The sequence below is a fragment of the Eutrigla gurnardus genome (assembly GCF_963514095.1).
Source record: "Eutrigla gurnardus genome assembly, chromosome: 3".
Classification (NCBI taxonomy): Eukaryota; Metazoa; Chordata; class Actinopteri; order Perciformes; family Triglidae; genus Eutrigla; species Eutrigla gurnardus.
Genome location: NC_139917.1, coordinates 24,440,929 through 24,458,789, shown reverse-complemented (window position 1 = coordinate 24,458,789; position 17,861 = coordinate 24,440,929). Strand labels below are relative to the sequence as shown.

Genomic DNA, 17,861 nt, shown 5'->3' with positions numbered 1-17,861 from the left:
AGCTGATAACAGCAAAGCCACTGTTTAAAAAAAGTATAATCTTCACCATAAAACTGCTTCAACAGGACTCCCTATCTCGTGGACGGCTTTCTTGGCAAACTGCTTGAACTGCTACGTTAGCTCGACATTAATTTAGCAAGGTTTCAGCAGACGCAGCCGAAGCAACGTGCAGAGTGACACAATAGGGGCGTGCTGACTGTTCATAGCTAAACCCAGAGCCTCATAAAGAGAAAGTCGACGGAAGTTAAAAACGCTTGATCATCACATGATGCACATAAACCTCGTATCGTTCCAGGAAGTACTTGGCAGGCTTGTTGTGTTGTCAGTCTCACCCAGGTCAACTCATTGTTCCTGACCTGCAGCATCACTGATGCTCCGTGCCTTGCAAAGGTGCACTGATCGCTGTGATGCTGGAAAACACAAAAAATACATTTGTAAATAAGTTGGGAGTAATTAGTAATAGTAAAGTTACCACAAAAAATGAATCAACATTGTTGATGATTTGCTTTATGGTAGCAGTATTTATATACCTGCTCCTCTCAGGTACATGCTGCTGTCCATTCGTCATACTGTCCACACTGCTGACACCGGATTTCTCTATTTATATGCAGGGGGTGCATCATACATTTTTTACAGATTTCTTGGGATCCAGAGTGCAGAGTTAGATAAAGGACAATAACCTCTATATAACACTATAAAATGGGACCAGGATCGATAGATAGTTTAATAAAGCGACTATACTCTGTAAACTAACCCAAGAAAGGGGGCTTAATGTTAAGTTCCTCTTTTTGTTTTCTGCTCCGCAATACTTTGCTTCCATTTGACTGGCAGTTTGTTGGCTTGTGCACTTAAACCGACATTGGCCCACACCACGACCACACACAGTGATAGTCAAAATCACATCCATCCCTCAGTCAGTCACATTCCTCGCATCTTTCTCTCTGCACCGTCAAAGGGAGCGAAGCCACGGCAGCCCAGGAGACGCTCACGTCCCGGGCGTCATTAATGTATTTTGCATGATGCCACTGCTGACGCTTGCGCTTTTCCCAACTGGTTCATGGTTTATAAGAGAAGCCATTAGACGTATACCTTGGTCAGCATTTTCTCTCAAAAATCAGGTTTGTCAGAAGGACAGGAGCTGAGGGGTTGCTACTATAAGAGGGAAAACTTTTTGCATAGACACTACTTAAGTAGTTTCGCATGGAAACATGAAAATGAAATGAGAAACAAATCTGAAGATGTTAGAACCTCGCTGAAACGCAGTGTAGTGAGGTTTGGATATGTGTGGAAATCTATTCTACATAGAACGGTGCTTTGGCCGAGTACTTCTCCACCACTGTCCTCTTTATGTCCACAGCAATATCAGTGCGGTTGAAGGCGACTCATGCAAACATATAGCATATACTGGAAGTGTACATCTTGCATTATCGTACTGTTGATGCCCGTGGCAGATTATGTCGTCTCCAGTATTATGGAGCCTTTGTGTGGATAATTTTCCGCAGTAAGGGGTGAGAGTGAGGTGACAAGTTGTCCCAGATATTCTGACCTCGAGGCTTGGATGAGCCATCCTGCCTGTCTGTTTAAAGGGCCAGTTTCACATCAAGATCAATACATGTAAGATGTACTTGCCTTCATGTTGGACTATCGAGGTGAACACGTTTCTGCTTCTAACAGCTCTTCTCTATTTCTTTTTATTGTAATGTATTTATAGAATTGTATCTCCGGTGGAATAACTTGTTTTGCATCACAAAGGTTACAACAAATTTGAGAATTTGAGTCCATGCTCAAAAATGATGAACTCGGCTCACTTTTACAATTACATTCATCAAGAAAATGCACAAATTACACAACAACAACAAAAGCACTGCGTCATATTTTTTACAAAATAACATTGCATGTTAAAGAAAGCCATGTCCTGGAATATTAGTTCCAATTAGTTAAACTAGGGCGTTTTTTAAATAACAATGTGTGACTGTAGGGCCAGATATACCATCTTTTATTTCCAGGTTTGAGTCTCTTGTGTGTGTTTCTTCTCTGCCCTCCAGACATCATAGTGCTGATAGCGTCGGTGGCCGTGGTGTCGGCGGGAAGCCAGGGCAACATCTTCGCCACCTCGGTGCTGCGGAGCCTGCGTTTCCTGCAGATCTTACGCATGGTACGAATGGACCGAAGGGGAGGCACCTGGAAGCTGCTGGGCTCCGTGGTCTACGCACACAGCAAGGTGGGCTGCCACGGATGAATGTCAACACACACACACACACACACACACATCTAACTGTGAACTACAATAATGACATGATAGAAACGGGGGGAAGGAAATGGAAAGCAGCACAAAATATGAACATAAAATTATCTATAGTTTAGTGAGAGTTTTGGGCATTTTCCAATATATTGTGAGAAAACAGAATTGTATTTGTGGTGTACATAGAAAACACAGTTTTCAAATGTATATTTATTCTGTAGAAAATAGTATTTTTGAATAAAAATAACCTACAGTTATTCTCTGAAGTACCCAGTAAGTAGAGTGCAGCTGAAGTGTTTATGGAGGCCTTTACAAAGTACATCACATGGCATGTTTTTAATGGGCACTGCATTAGTCTTACTAATAGGTAGGTGTTTGAATAGGTAGAAGCTTAATTTACATCTGCTTTGTTACCAGGATCCTCTGTTCAGCATGTTGGAGGTGGTGTTAATTAGATGAAAATGCTGGGAAATGGCAGCCTGATAACCTTAGCAACATGTGTGCCTGCACTTGAGTTTCTGTGAAGGGCTCTCTCTCCAGGACAGAACCAGAAAATAATCTGCAGTGATTGATGCAGATTTAAAACACAAATTCAATAAAGGGTCATAACCTTCCCTACCTGGTCAGGCATAGAATGTTGTGTCCTCTAAGTTCATTGAAAAGCCGATTGAGTTTGATCAACCGTTCATAAGCCAAAGTGTTTGTGCGTTAACAAAATTCCCCACCCATGATCACTCTGTGAACGTCGGTTTTGATCTCTGCCTGCAGGAACTGGTAACCGCCTGGTACATCGGCTTCTTGGTTCTCATCTTCTCTTCGTTCCTCGTCTACCTTGTGGAGAACAAGTCCAACAAAGACTTTGCTACCTACGCTGACGCTTTGTGGTGGGGCACGGTGAGTTTAAAGGAATCTATCTAGTTCTGCTTGCTGGTAAAAAAAACCCACCATCTCCGATATACGTTACCTTCCGTTGGATATCTAGTTTTTTTTTTTACAGCCACAATCTAGATTCTTGGGCAAAAAGAGATCTCAAAGTTATCATTGTTTATTTATTTTGATTGTTATTTATTCTTTCTTAATTTCCTGTTTGTTTGTTACTTTCCACCCAGGTTTATTTACTTAATTAATTTTGACATATTTTAAATAAAAACCTACTCTACTCTACGAGTCACTACCGTTACCTCTTCATATATAAACATGTCCTGCGTTGGATGCTCATATTTTTCTCCTCTTGACAGCATTGACAGCTCCTCCATAAACATTAGCCCTGCGCAGCTCCATTAACCACCGTTTTCATAACGACTGAAAAAATTATGATGACACATAATAGCTGCAGCCACCATTGTCATGCAAGGCAATCAGAGCCTGCATGAAAGATAAGCCAGATGGATCAGCACGCCAAAACAGAGAGAGAGGGAGAGATAGATGGATTCATGTATAGATACAGACAGATAAAGCAGACTGAAGGTAAACAAGTGGTTTTCCTAGCAGTGATCATTCCAGGCAGCAGACAGGTTTATTTGCTCCCATCATTAAATAATGAATGTACTGCATTAAAAGCTGCTTCTCATGCTCCTGCTGAACGCCTGCGTAAAGGTCTCTTGATATTCTAACTCCCTCATCACAATGAATCATCACAATTAACTTCTTCTTTTATTAAAACTGATTCCCAATTCGTTGGCTCTTTCTTTTATCAAGACATTTTAATCCTCTCCTTTGTGCGGTGCAGTCAGTCAAAGATGTAATATTATATTACTGGCCTCTCACTTGATTTGAGTGGGTTTTTACATATAAAGGACAACAAGAACACACGTACTGTGATTCAAAACACTTTTTAAAGCAGAATAAAGATTTGGGCCACAGGCTTTTGTCCTTGTACTTGGAACCAAGGCCGAACCGCACAGACTCGCTCCTATAATGCCTCCACACTAGTCTAATCCCTGCGACTGCAGCGCTTGAAGGCATCATTTTAAATCACGCCTCTGTGTGGCAAACTCGAGCAGTAATGCAAAAGAAAGATGAGTGAGACTAATCATGCATAATTTGTGTAAGTAAGAAGCAAATACTGGAATATTCAGGCCGCTTAGATTCACGCTGTGTAACCAGCAGATGCACTTTTATTCGAGTCTGGTTAAATACATGCTTCACAAACCTCTACTACCACCTTAATAATACAGAAAAGTGGAATCATTCAGGACCTGATAACATGCATCCATTTTCACAGATCACCCTCACAACCATCGGTTACGGGGACAAGACACCAAAGACGTGGACGGGACGGATGCTGTCCGCAGGGTTTGCCCTCCTGGGGATCTCCTTCTTTGCTTTGCCAGCTGTAAGTCTCTATTCTTCAAGTGAATCCTTTCTTGCTATTCTGACATATCAAGATGCTACTTTTTAGGAGAGTATATTATATATTTTATCCAATAATTGATTGCCTTTGAGGTTAACCTCAAATGTGGCGATGCACGAGCAAACACCAGACAGCAAGAGGGAAGTTGGTTGCAATTTATTCCGGAGAATAAATGAATCATTCCATCTAATAGGTATATCTCCCAAAATGAGTCCTTCAAGGAACATCAACATATTGCATCCTGTTTCTGAATTGACTCAATGGATGTTCTCATTAGAGTTGTATTTTCTCAGCAGCTCAGTAATACCTGGTATCATGAGAGTCTTTGGTGTACACGTGCAGTATTTAATGCGTTTCATATTATACCAGGGTATTCTGGGTTCAGGCTTTGCCCTGAAGGTCCAGGAGCAGCACAGACAGAAGCACTTTGAGAAAAGGAGAAACCCAGCCGCCTACCTCATCCAGGTAAAGCAGACATCCTGCTCTCTTTCTTCTTTCTCTAACACACATGACAATGAAAATATATACACCACAGCCTCTAAGTAAACTGAATGTCTGCGCAATATAAAATGTGTTTAAATGATTTTCTCCAGTTTCTTGTTTTCCTTCGTGGACTCTCTGAAACCCCCAAACTACCCAATAAAAAGCGCCTAGCTTGTAGCGTCACCTTGTCCAGTCCTGTTCCCCCTCATCCTCACTTCTTTGCAGTAAGCTCTCTCATCTCGAGGAGGTTGTTTTTGACCTTTCCAGACTGTATTCAGGCCCAGAAAAAACCCCACTTGGGCTCACCCTTTCTTTCTTGCCATCGATCTCCTGTCCGCTTCACACATTTCCTTTCTTTCAAGCCTGGTCTTCACACATGCCCTTTATTTGACCCCAACTTTTATTAGTGCTGACCTCACATTGTCCTCCTCATATATTTCTCTGTACACTTGCTTCTTGTCCTCTGTCCTCTCTCACCAACTCTCTGTCCATACGCTTCTCCATTTTTCTTCCTCTTTGCCTTCCCCCTCCCCCTTCCTATCTCTCCCATCTTATGTTCCCACCTCCTCTTCATCCCCGTCCGTCCCCATGTTGTACCAGGCTGCGTGGCGTTATTACTCCACCGACAGCACCAGGCCCTACTTGGACGCCACTTGGCGGCACTATGAGAGCCTCCTGCCTTCCCACAGGCATGTATCCATGCCTGACCTGACGTGTGACACACCTGTTTTTTGGTTTTCACTAATCAGCTTTTTAATTTGTTTTCTATTCTCCTCATCCTCTTCCTTCTGACTCCCTCCTCTGCCTTGTTTTTGTTTTGTTTATTTACTTTTTTTTTTTTTTTATCCTTCCCATTTATCTTTTTTTTTTTCTCTCTCTTTGTACTTTTTTCTTCTTCCTTGTTTTGTGTATTCTGCATGCAGTGTGTTTGGCGTAGTTATGCGGCTGATGAGAACTCGGTTTCCATTGCTACCTGGAAGCCTCACTTGAAGGCGTTGCATACCTGCAGCCCTACAAAGTAGGTACAACTATGGCAGCTGGTGTCTGTATTTGGTGTCTGTGCCACTCAAGCCATCTTCTCCTATACTGCAATTCTGTCCATTTTAAGTAATCTTTTAAAAGATTATTCAACCTTCACTTTTTTATGCTCTGTCTTTTTGTTCAATGTATCTGTGTTGCTCTCTTTATTGAACATATATATATATATATTATATATATGCATTGATTTCGACAATGGTTCACAGCCATCAAAAACACTGATTCTCTTCAACAGCTACCTAACGACATGAATTTGTAAAAAAGTCAGAAGTCGTGGTTTGTTAGATCTGTCCGTAAGACAATAAGCAAATAACTTATACAATGCTTGTTTTCTGAATGGCGTTCCGATTGATGGAGGCAGGCTATGCTAACACTGTAGCTGCTCCATCAACACCTAAAATAACGTCATCTAGGCGTAAATACAGCGGCTTGCTGTTTGTACCATAGACAGTCTTTGGCGTATTGACATAGTTTGGTTTGGTCTCTGTACTAAAGTGAGGTTCTATTATCGAGCTCTGGGAAACCACAGACCGCTACGATATGTTTTGTCTCCATTTCGCATTCAGTGGTGACAGGAGGAGAATCTCAACGCTGATAAGCTTTCACAGCGTCACACAGCTTTGTGGCTCGAGTTTAAATGTCATAACAATATCTCATTCGACTCATTCATATTGCATTATACTCAAAAATTTGTGTCTTTGCGTCTTTAAGACATTGCTTAAAGTGATTTTGTGAACAGATTTACTCGGTCATCATCTCTTTTTGCAAGTGCTTCCTTAGTTTGCCTGGATAGTCTGCATTGACGTGCATGTTTAAAGTGAGCCTGTTGTTTGTTAAGGTCTTAATTTCCCCTGGAATGCTTATTATGAATTGATGTGTTGCTACCCTTAAATCTTCTACAGCAATCGCTTAATACAAAAAGTCTTTCTCTCATGCTGCTCTGATGTAGAGGACCACACCAGTGTTTTTGCAGGTTTTAGATCCTTAGCTGTACACATACAAATTTGTACCCACCATTTTGGTGCAGGCTATATAATTTTTTTTCTTTCTCTCTTTAAACTTGTTTGGGTTGCGTAATCAATTGTGTGACTATCAAGTTAGTCATAACTGTACCCATCAGCCCCATTCGGCATCATATTTATGGAAGCAACTTGTGTGGCTATCCAATTATATCTCCCAAGTGCTTTTGAAACTGTATAGTCACTTTAAATTGTACAGTTATGAAACCTATGATGTTTATTCTGCATTAATCCAGAATTATGTCCTTTTTTAGATTACCTATTATCAAAAAAATCACACTCGATTGCCCCAAATGACCGTTCATCTCTACTCATACAGCGATGTCAGGCTGGGTGTTCACTGTTACATTACTTACTCGAGTTAGTCAAGTCTGCTAAAAGATTTCTATACTGTATGAACATAAAAGGAAGCCATTGGGGTAAAAATGCATTCAGGATTCTTAGCAGTAATGTCAAGTCTTTCTGATTTGTAATAAATCGGCTAAACATTCAAAAGCACAGGTTTGGTCCTTTAAGCACATTTGACAGGAAAGTAATATGAAAAGATGTTTTCTAATATATTCCTTCTTCTTCTCCTTCTCATCTGTCAACTCCAGGAAGGAGCAGGGAGAGTCGACCACAAGGTTTGTAAATGCTGGATATCCATGTTCCCCCATTTGGTTAAAGAGGGCTCATTATGAACCCTAAATACTTTTAGGGGCCGACGACTACAAAAAGTTATCTTTGAATTTTAAGAAAGAGCTTGTATGGCTTTATAGAAGAACATGTCTATATTTAACTTACATAAATTGATTTTCTGGCCACTAGGGGGCAGTGCAGCAGGCTGTAAACACAACATTGACATATTATCCACCTTATAAAGTTAGGTAGCTATTTTCACATCAGGCCGACTTCAACAACAATAGTTTTTAAGTGGCATTTCTGGTCGCCCAGGATCCTAACCAATGAGCTGAAAGTCATTTTTTTTTAATTGTTAATATGAAAATACTTACTAAATACTTTTTTTTAAACTTAACTTTGCTATCTGCTAACAATATCCAACCCTACAGGGAAAACAATATCAAGCAAAAGACCAGTGTTGCTCCACCTCTTTGTGAACTGCAGCTGTTACAGAGAGAGTACAGTTAGAGTGTTAAAGGCTGTGGGTGATGAAATGTAGACCTTCCAAGAGCGACCTTTACACCAGCACTCTGTATGACTCATTGTTTGATCTTTCCATTTGGCGCTATCGTCTGTCTTTCTTTTTTTTTTTTATCACTTGTTCTCCTCTCCAAAAAAACATGCACGGTGAGGCTCTCAAATACAAGCAGTCATACACATACCCACTCTCTATTTGTTAACCATCCTCTTGCCTCAGGTATCTATCATACTCTTGTATGAAATTATGTTTTGTTCGAGTCCGTCGCATCATTGCCAACTTTTCAATTATATCTTTCATGGTAATATTGAAGCGAATGCGTTTTAAGGATCACAAGGGGCGAACATGATGTCATATGTTGTGTTTGCAGCCATGAAAAACCACCACAGCAGTATGAGTGCAGCTGTACTGTTGTTCATTAGAGCCTGGTGTCATATATGAGCTATTCTACATTGCATAGGAAGCCAAAAAAGCAAAAAGTAATTCATGAAATTTACGGTATTCAAATTCTAGATTCACCCACACAATCTTAAGCATGTCTTAAGAATGAACCTATGGATGGATTTACATACTGCAGAGCTGAAGAGTAGCCACACAGTACAGTCCACTTAGAGCAGCCTTACTTCAGTTATCAGCTAGAATTATTGATTCATCTTCAAAGTAATGAATCGCAGAAGTGCAGTGATAAAAACACAGCTATGGGTGAAAATAAAAACATGAAAAAAACAACAAAGTTCTGCATGTTAATACCCTCTGTGAGGGTGTCTGTCCAAAGGGTACTGGCCTCACACTGGTGACTCAGGCACTTGTCGCCATGGCCCAGCTGAATTCACATGGTGGGGGACATCGACATTAAGTGCGTGAGTCACCAAATTGCAGCTTTTTTCCAAATGGTGCTGTAGATGTTAATTTTCCTCTACAATTGCCTCTGTTGTGCTGCTTCTAAATGTCAGTGTTCGACGAATTGAAGTGGCATCAGAAACTCTGCTGGGTGACTTTGTGTTGCCTAGCCTTCATGCAGTCTTACAAAGGATCATTGCATCTACATGTCAGACATTTAACATCCAGGTTACCTTAATGCAGCTTGAAACGAGATAAATATAATAAGATGGCTAAAATTAAAAAGGGCACGGGAAATTAAGAAAGAAGCTCTCTGTTTCACGTTGCAAAACATTCAGAGGTAAATATTTTCTCTCCTCTATTTCTGCTTCATGTAACACCGTATGTCTATCTCCCCTTGGTTTTTTTTTTTTTTTTTTTTTTAGTAAAATTCATAGTAATAAACAGAAGCTACTGAGGAGGCGTACCACTTGGAAACATAGGTACACAGTGTTTCTGCTCCCCTGTTCCATGAAGCTTTCTTTGGGAATGCTGACTAATTCCTGGTGCATGGGTATCTGTAGGAGGCTGTGCAGCCTCAGAGAGGGGGCGGAGTAATTAAATATCGCAGGGAGACATCAGTCGCCTTCATAGTAATACACTATCTGCCTTCGTTTGAACTTTGCCTGAGCAATGCGCCTCATCTGCTTGTTTTCATTTTGGTTTTAACTGCATTTGCTCTCAGAATATCACAGATCCTGTGAAATAATGGACACGCGGAAGCTTTTTCCTGACTGTAGAAAAACTGTTACGTCATAGACTGTCATCATTCCTTTCTTCACTCAGCCCCTGGTGTTACATCACAAATACTTATCCCTCTATGATACTGTGGATCTGGTCATTCAAACACACCATGTACCTCTGTATCCACAATCAAAGATAAGTCTGGTGATATTCTATACATTTCTTGTCAATAGATCCAATGAGAAGACCAAATCCACAACTGACAATATGAACAGAAATAGAACTGAGTCCCTTTTCTGTTGGTCCATTTTAAGAGGACTGAGTTTGGTTTGTTTAAAGAGAACTATCTGTAAAAACACCCTTGAAAACACATCAATGAGCCATGCTGTTACACCGGGTGACATCTTGCTTCATTACCATTCACATGACCACTGTGTTTTATGTCGCCTCAGTAACTTATATGCTGTCCTGCTAATCTAAAACCTCAGCAGTGCACCAAATGTGTATTGGTCCGCAGCAGAAAGTAGTCCCCTACAAACGCACCATTTACTCCTCAAAACGTCAATGCACAGCTGTTTTATGAGTTGCTGAACAACATAAATTTGTGACACGTTTCAAAAGAAGAAGAGCAGCAACCAATGAGTAGTTGCCACGGACTAGAAAAAGACAGAAAGAAACACATTTTTTGGTTTTGGTCTTTTCATTTGATTTGCTGACAATAAGAAAATATGGATAGAAGCCTTATCCTTTGACGTTAAACTACTCATGTTCATTCCGACATACAGCACCACCTTTAAGTGAGCCATGCCTGACGCTTTGTGCACTGCCTTTGCATGCAGTCATTAACACGTAGCTGCACAATCACAGAACCAGCCACTCCCTTACTCTCCCTTCATCTCATTGTCCTGCTCCGTCTCTTTCCACAAATACTTTTAAATCAGTAACCCCACCATTTTGTGACATGTTATATGGAACATATGTCCATATTATAATATAAGCACAAATGAATCATTTCAAATTGAATGTCCCTTGACCAATTAGTAATGTAGTGGATAAAATCATGAACACATCTAGACACAAACTACTCCACACAGTCGAAAGCATCGTACCTAACATGAGCTTGCATTTTTTTGTAAAGCACCTGCTGCAATGCTGAAATGCATGCTAGTCTTTCTCCATCTTGCAGCCCTTCACCCTCATACTCATAGATGCAGTTCTGAATGATGACATATGACAAGATTGTGTAAAGGAACAACAGAATGCAAACAGAATTCATGTTATTTCCATAAAACGTACACCATTAACATGTCTTCATCTGTCATCCCACTTCTTCGCAACATTATTCCCTTCTTCTCCTCCTCCTCCTCCTCCTCCTCCCCCTCTACCACTGTCTATTCATCCCCATTTCACCCTACAGTCAGAAGTTGAGCTTCAAAGAGCGGGTGAGGATGGCGAGCCCTCGCGGTCAGAGCATCAAGAACAGACAGTCGTCTTCGATGAACGACCGGCGGTCTCCGGTAGCGGAGGCCGGGACGGAGGGCACCAGCCCCGCCAAGGTACAGAAGAGCTGGAGCTTCAACGACCGCACGCGCTTCAGACCTTCACTCCGCCTGAAGAGCCAGTCACGCTCCACCACGGATGGTGAGCGACTCTGTCCACTTACATGGTTTAGATTAGCTTTGTATTTCAGCATCAAGGCGGATTTCATTGTCATTCTCTGGCCCCCAAAAGTTTGAGAACCTCTGTCTTAAAGGAATCCTCAGACTTTGTTGTCACCTTGAGGTGGCCAGGTAATTGATTAGTAAGCTACAGTATAGAGGTGCCAAGTTTCCCCCAATGCTTGTGTGCTAAGCTATCTGTTTTCTGGTTGTGCTTCCATATTTTAAGGACAGAAATGAGCAAGAAATCAAATAAAAATGTCAAACTCTTCCTTTACGTCCAAGCATAAGCACCCCGCTTTCATTACATATATTTAATTGAGACGTGTTGACCAGAGCCCACCAGAACTGGTTTTGGCCACTAATTCAGGCAGCTGAGTGGAGGAATGCTAATAGCTGTTTGTACTTCCTTCCTTTGGCCTTGCAGTGCCGGCCTGGCAAGTCCTCCTGGGTAACGGCCAATTGGTTTTTGCGGTGGGTGGACTGATGGGAGGTGGGGGTGTTGAGCTCCATGCAGCCACACGGGGTGTCAGACCCGGCCAGTTGGCTGAGGCCTACTGGTGGAGAGGGATCAACAACCAAGCTGGCCAAAACCAAACTGGTTGGCTGGTTAGCCACGCTCCGTCTGATCATTCACTGTCAACTGAGATGTTAGAAGAGAGTGGACGTTTCCCTTTCATTACGAGTGAAATAAAAAGTTATATGAATTGTTTTTGAATAATCTATGTTTGCTTTAACGGAGCAAATCATTATTCAGCATCGTTTGACATTTTCATGGGGAGACACACTAGTCCCAGTCCCTCACTGTCGCAGTAATCAGTAGGTTTGACTCGTTGTAACACACACACACACACACACACATGCTGTGACCTATTAAGAGACTCTAATCTGAGGCCTTTTACAGCATTTTATTGAACCGAGTAAATGGCTCAGCTCTGCTGTGCAGCTTTTGTACTGTAACCCCCTGCTTACCTCATCTGGGTGTCGTAACTCAGAAGGCTCATAAACAATACTGCATTGTCACAACGTTGCACAGTTAGCAATATATCTTCGGGATTACTAGAGATCTGTTCTTTACTACTAATCTGCTGTTCCGGACAGTAGCCCAAAACTGTTTTATTTTTAGTCTATAAGACCAATGTAAGTGTGTGTCTTTTCAATCTCAATTCAGTTCAATCTGTTGTAATCTGAGTAATCTTTGACTTTCCTCAAATGGATGTTAACACGACATGCTAGGATGTCTATCTATCTATCTATCTATCTATCTATCTATCTATCTATCTATCTATCTATCTATCTATCTATCTATCTATCTATCTATCTATAAACAGTTTTATGCATCCGTGTAAAAATGGACCGATGAACCGATCTGATCGATGAACAATATTAAAGTCGTCCTACTTTTCTGTATCCTATTTCCACCCCAGCAGCAGACTCCAATATGGCCGGGGAGGATGGCTACGATGAGAAAGGCTGTCACTGTGAGATCTCGGTGGAGGACTTGCTGCCCTCCGTCAAGTCCGTCATTAGAGCTGTCAGGTGAGTCAAAGCCTCCTTCAATCCAGCTAATACTGTATTTTTCTCCTGCCAAGGGTGCATGCAAACAAACGCTGACTGTAGCAGCTCTCCTGATTGAACATGCTCAGGGGATTAAAGCGACTGGAAGACATTTTTTTTTTTAAAGGTTATTTTTAGATCATCTTGGGTTCATGTGATTGGATACAGTGTTGAGACAGGAAATATGGTTAGCAGGAGAATTAACACTGCAAAGCCATGTAAAGTGACCGAGCCGTGACGTGTAATGTGATGAGAAACGTAGTCAGTCGGATGCATTAATAACAAATAGCGTACTTTGGATGAACCAGCAAGGAATTAAGTTACTGTAAATATGTAAAATTATGTAAACCCGGATCAAATCTAGACAAAATATTGGTTAAGATTTTGAACTCAACAGATCAGAATTAATCTTTGAATATGGTAGAATTTACAAGCTAAGTTTGACTTTGGTTCAACACCATTTAATGATATTCATACTTTATTCAAAGACGAATCTATAGTAACGCATGCTTCATCATAACATTTCATTGTTGGTGGTAAGAAAAGTGTAATGCATTTTCATGCATTTATACAAATATTCAGATACTATGTGGCCATAATTATTATTAATGCATTATAATTGACTATGAATGCCCCAATAATGAATTATACATATCAAGGTGTTTTTTCATTCAACACATTCGACAAGCATTCACACCTACGGGCAAGTCATCAATGAACCTATCCCCATCCTGCATGTCTTTGGACTGTGGGAGGAAGCTGGAGAACCCAGAGAGAACCTTACACGGGGAGAATTACAGAAGGAACCCAAACCCGACCCAGGAATTGAACCCGGGACCCTCTCGCTGACCGATCAAATATAATACCGAATGTTTAAAATAAGCAGCCAAAACCTCACTGGATGTTTTTATAACGTTCAATGAAGTGATTGTTCAGGTGTTCTGATTATTGCTGTGAAGAAACACGAAAAAAACGAAGGAAAATAATGGGAAGGTTTGCTGTGTTTTCATTTGCTCCAATCTGTAAAATATCTCTGTTGGTTCAGCAGTACTGACTGTATAAGAGCGCTCCCTTGTGGCTGACGTATGAACCTGCGCTTTGTGCAGGATAATGAAGTTCCATGTGGCCAAAAAGAAGTTTAAGGAGACCCTGCGTCCTTACGATGTGAAGGATGTGATCGAACAGTACTCTGCTGGTCACTTGGACATGCTGTGTCGCATCAAGAGCCTGCAGACCAGGTAGGGATTACAACAGCCTGTACACACAGCAGCTGGCAGACTTCATTCCTCTAGTCTTGGGTATGGGTATATGTGTGTGTTACTCTGACGTCTGTGTTTGTTCTTTGCGTCATGTGATTTTTATGTGATGTGTGTATGCACATGCGTACCTGTGCGTCTGTGTTTTTGTATGCGTGTGTGTGTGTGTGTTCCCTTTGGTTTCCACACAGGTTGGACATGATAGTAGGCCCACAGCCCCTGAGCAGCCGAGCCAAGACCTTTTCCTCCCCCTCCCTGCCTGTCCAATACAGCCAGGGCAGAAAGAACTCCACACAGGGGTCAGAAAGTCCCCCATCCGTCACACGTCATACGGGTTCAGTTCACTTCTCATTCATTCAATTCAGGAGGCGGTTTGTCCTCAAAATGAAATACTAAAACGGAAGAATCTGGATTTCTAAAACAAAGTTGAACTTTCTTCTTTGAATTGATTGACCTGGAAGTGAAGTGAAACCTTTCTTCACACACGCACTGCTCTTTTTTCTCACACACCTCTATCCTGGATATGAAGTTATCCACTAACAGAACTCAAGTTTGGTTTTGTTTTGTGCTGTTTTTTTATCTGGTGAAACATTTTGGTGAATTCCGGTCAAATCTGGGATCCTTGTGAGTTTGCAACCTAACTAACACATCTGACACAGAGACATCTTCTGTAACTCACAAACACCTGTCCAGGCGTACACACACACACACAAACTAAATTCTCCAAGCACAACTGTACGCTTACCTGCACTAATACTGACCCCTAGCTGACTGTTAATTGAAACTGCTGCAGTCCACACTGTGACTTATAAGAGTTTGCTCAGTTGTCATCACATAATCAAAGTAACGATACCAGTAAAGAAGTGGTCAGAGGCTCTGTTGGAAATGGCATACTGACGTACTACCATACTAAATGAGAGGTTACATTGAGTCGTGTTCTGACTGCATAATATGTGGATATTTTTTTTTGTTCCAAATTCTTTGCTTTGTTAAAATGCTTTGTAAAAAAAAAAAAAAAAAAACACAAGTCTGGTTTGGTGTTGGAAGATCTTGTCAAAGCTTGTTTACCTCTCTGTAGGTGTTGTAATTACATGACATTGCCTTGGCTTATCCCTCTGTTGAATGTAACCCTGTTCATTGAGAAAGGGACTTAATGAACTAGTTTCTGCTGGACCTCACTGGATTGAGCAGCAATATTGTTTCTGTATGTGCTGAGTGAGCCAAAGGATGTGAACATGTGTTGAGTACAATATTGTATTCAGAATCAGATAAAACAAATCTCTGGCTGTTTGATCCACTAGAAACACATTTCGTACATGCCATCCTAACATGTTTGGTCATTTTTCTCTCAGAAAAAGGAAGTCTAACCTCTTGTTTCTCTATATTTGAAAAGAAAATGTGCTCACGGTGATCTGTTCTTCTGTTGCAGTTTCAACCTTTCTTCCTTTCTGTCGGCTGCCTTGAATTTCTACTTTGTCACCTTTCTTTCCATCACTAATGTCTTATTTTGTGTCCATGTGCTTGTGCGTGGTTGTACGTCTGTGTTCGTGTTCCAGAGTGGACCAAATCCTCGGGAGAGGCCAGATACCTCTGGATAAGAAGATTCGAGAAAAGCTGCTGTCTGATGGCGATATAATGGAGGACATGAGCATGCTGGGTCGAGTCTGTAAGGTGGAGCGACAGGTCCGTGTTCTGCTGATTGTTTTATTCTCTAATAATGTATTAAACAACTGGCAATCAGTATGCATATCCCCTCCATGTTTCTAGCAAAGACCTGCTCCTCTTATTGAAGTGCAGTGGCCTGTAACTGATTGTCATAATAGTTAATTACACCAGAGACTTGAAGAATGTATTATGCAATGATGTATCACAACGTCGCCATGCTAAGGACTGCACTAATATATACTTGTGACAAAAAAAATGTGATTTGATGGGGATTCAACACTTCATTTGCACTCCAATACCAATTTTATGTCTGCGTCAAGCACCGATCTAGAGTCAAAACATACTACGCATAAAGACTGGAAGCTTACTCTGTCCAAATCTCTGATCTCTGTGCTCCTCACTCAGGTCCAGTCGATTGAGTCGAAGCTCGACTCCCTGCTCGACATCTATCGGCAAGTCTTGCGCAAAGGCTCGTCTTCGGCCTTGACGCTTTCCTCTTTGCCCCTGTTCGAGTTGGAACAAACCTCTGACTATCACTCCTCCGTCTTCAGCAAGGACCTGTCCAGCTCCACCCAGGTCAGCGGCAGTGGGGCACTTCCCCCTGGAATCAACTCCCACCTCTCCCAGGGAGGACTCCACCTCATCCTGGCGCCTCCCAACGAGCTCAATCTCAATGCCTCCTCCTCCACCGGTCTCCCCTCCTCCACTTTCAGCCCGTCACCGATGCCCTCACATCATCATCACCACCACCACCACCATCGGCATCCTCACCATCTCCACCATCACTATTCCCAGGCCCAGGCCATCACGCCCGAAAGTGGCACCGATGAGGCCGTGGGGAGCTCTCCACCCATCCTCACCCCAAATAGTATCAGCAGTGGTGGGGGCGGAGGAGTTGGCGATGGAGGGTTTCCTCTTCTGGCAAGGCTTCCACCGCCTCCCCCTCCCAGCCGGAATGGAGGCTCGAGCAACTTGCCGCGAGCGACATCCACAGAAGTGTCCCCTGACATGGAGGACTTTTGTGGAGGGTTAGGGATGCAGATGGAGGACAGCAGTGTTGGGGAGGGCCTTGGGTTGGGGTTAGGCAGGCTGGGGCAAAAGCTCCATGGCAGCACCAACCGCAACTGCAGGCTGAATACTAAGGAGGAGGGTTCCTGGAGGAGACATATGAGCCTGGAGCTTCAGCCCCTGATGCCACCATCCCTGGGCTGCTGCTCTGGACCCGGCCACACGGACCGAGGCTTTGGCAAGTCCATGTCAGTGCAGGACCTGATGCAGGCAGCCCCGGGGACTGTCCAGGAAGCCCACCACAGCCACAGCCTCTCATCTCCAAGCCCCAGCACAAGCAGTGACTCGCCCATTGGCTTCCACGGCTGTAGCCAAGACCCTGGGGGAGGCGGTGGTATAGGGAGGAGTGGTGGATGGGGTGACGAGGACCTCTTTATCAGCGACAGGGACCTTGAGGCGCAGGGATTTGACTTCCTGTCACTGGGGACTGCTGAGGCCCACACCTACTCATCGGAGCTTCTGAGGACAGAGGTCAGAGCGGGGGCGGGGTCCCGAGGCTCTAACCTGTCCAGCGGCCACCCATCCTCGCCTTCGGCTGGCAACAGCGAATTGCTGAACATGCCGCACGTGCGGCTAAAATAAGCTCGCCTATGCGTTGAAGGCACGCAAACGCACAGAGACGGTTTTTATCCTTTTTGGAGGGGAGCGGGAGGGTGGGAATATAACAGTGGGAACTCTCTTGTTTTTTTTTTCATGTTGATCCATTTGATAAGAATCATAGTATTTTCATACAGGCCGATCACATATGGCATATCATTGCATGAGTTACTCTTAGTTTTAAAGTATGATCATCTGAGATAAAAGATGAGGACTTGTATAAT

At 42.6% G+C, this 17,861-nt stretch overlaps 1 protein-coding gene across 10 annotated transcripts in view; it reads left to right on the top strand.

Moving 5' to 3' along the window:
* kcnq5b (potassium voltage-gated channel, KQT-like subfamily, member 5b) overlaps positions 1-17,658 on the top strand; it is an 83,406-nt gene extending 65,748 nt beyond the window's left edge. The window contains exons 4-16 of one of the 10 annotated variants that reach the window (XM_084005623.1): positions 2,046-2,221; positions 3,011-3,136; positions 4,467-4,577; positions 4,965-5,060; positions 6,002-6,096; positions 7,732-7,758; positions 9,539-9,595; positions 11,254-11,477; positions 12,922-13,033; positions 14,158-14,289; positions 14,499-14,606; positions 15,864-15,990; positions 16,378-17,658. In XM_084005623.1, coding sequence (XP_083861749.1) covers positions 2,046-2,221; positions 3,011-3,136; positions 4,467-4,577; positions 4,965-5,060; positions 6,002-6,096; positions 7,732-7,758; positions 9,539-9,595; positions 11,254-11,477; positions 12,922-13,033; positions 14,158-14,289; positions 14,499-14,606; positions 15,864-15,990; positions 16,378-17,622 — 2,636 coding nt within the window. In that variant the 3' untranslated portion in view covers positions 17,623-17,658. The remainder of the gene's footprint in view (positions 1-2,045; positions 2,222-3,010; positions 3,137-4,466; positions 4,578-4,964; positions 5,061-6,001; positions 6,097-7,731; positions 7,759-9,538; positions 9,596-11,253; positions 11,478-12,921; positions 13,034-14,157; positions 14,290-14,498; positions 14,607-15,863; positions 15,991-16,377) is intronic. The other 9 variants (XM_084005625.1, XM_084005628.1, XM_084005626.1 and 6 more) reach the window with 9 other exon arrangements.
* Positions 17,659-17,861: the final 203 nt, after the last annotated feature.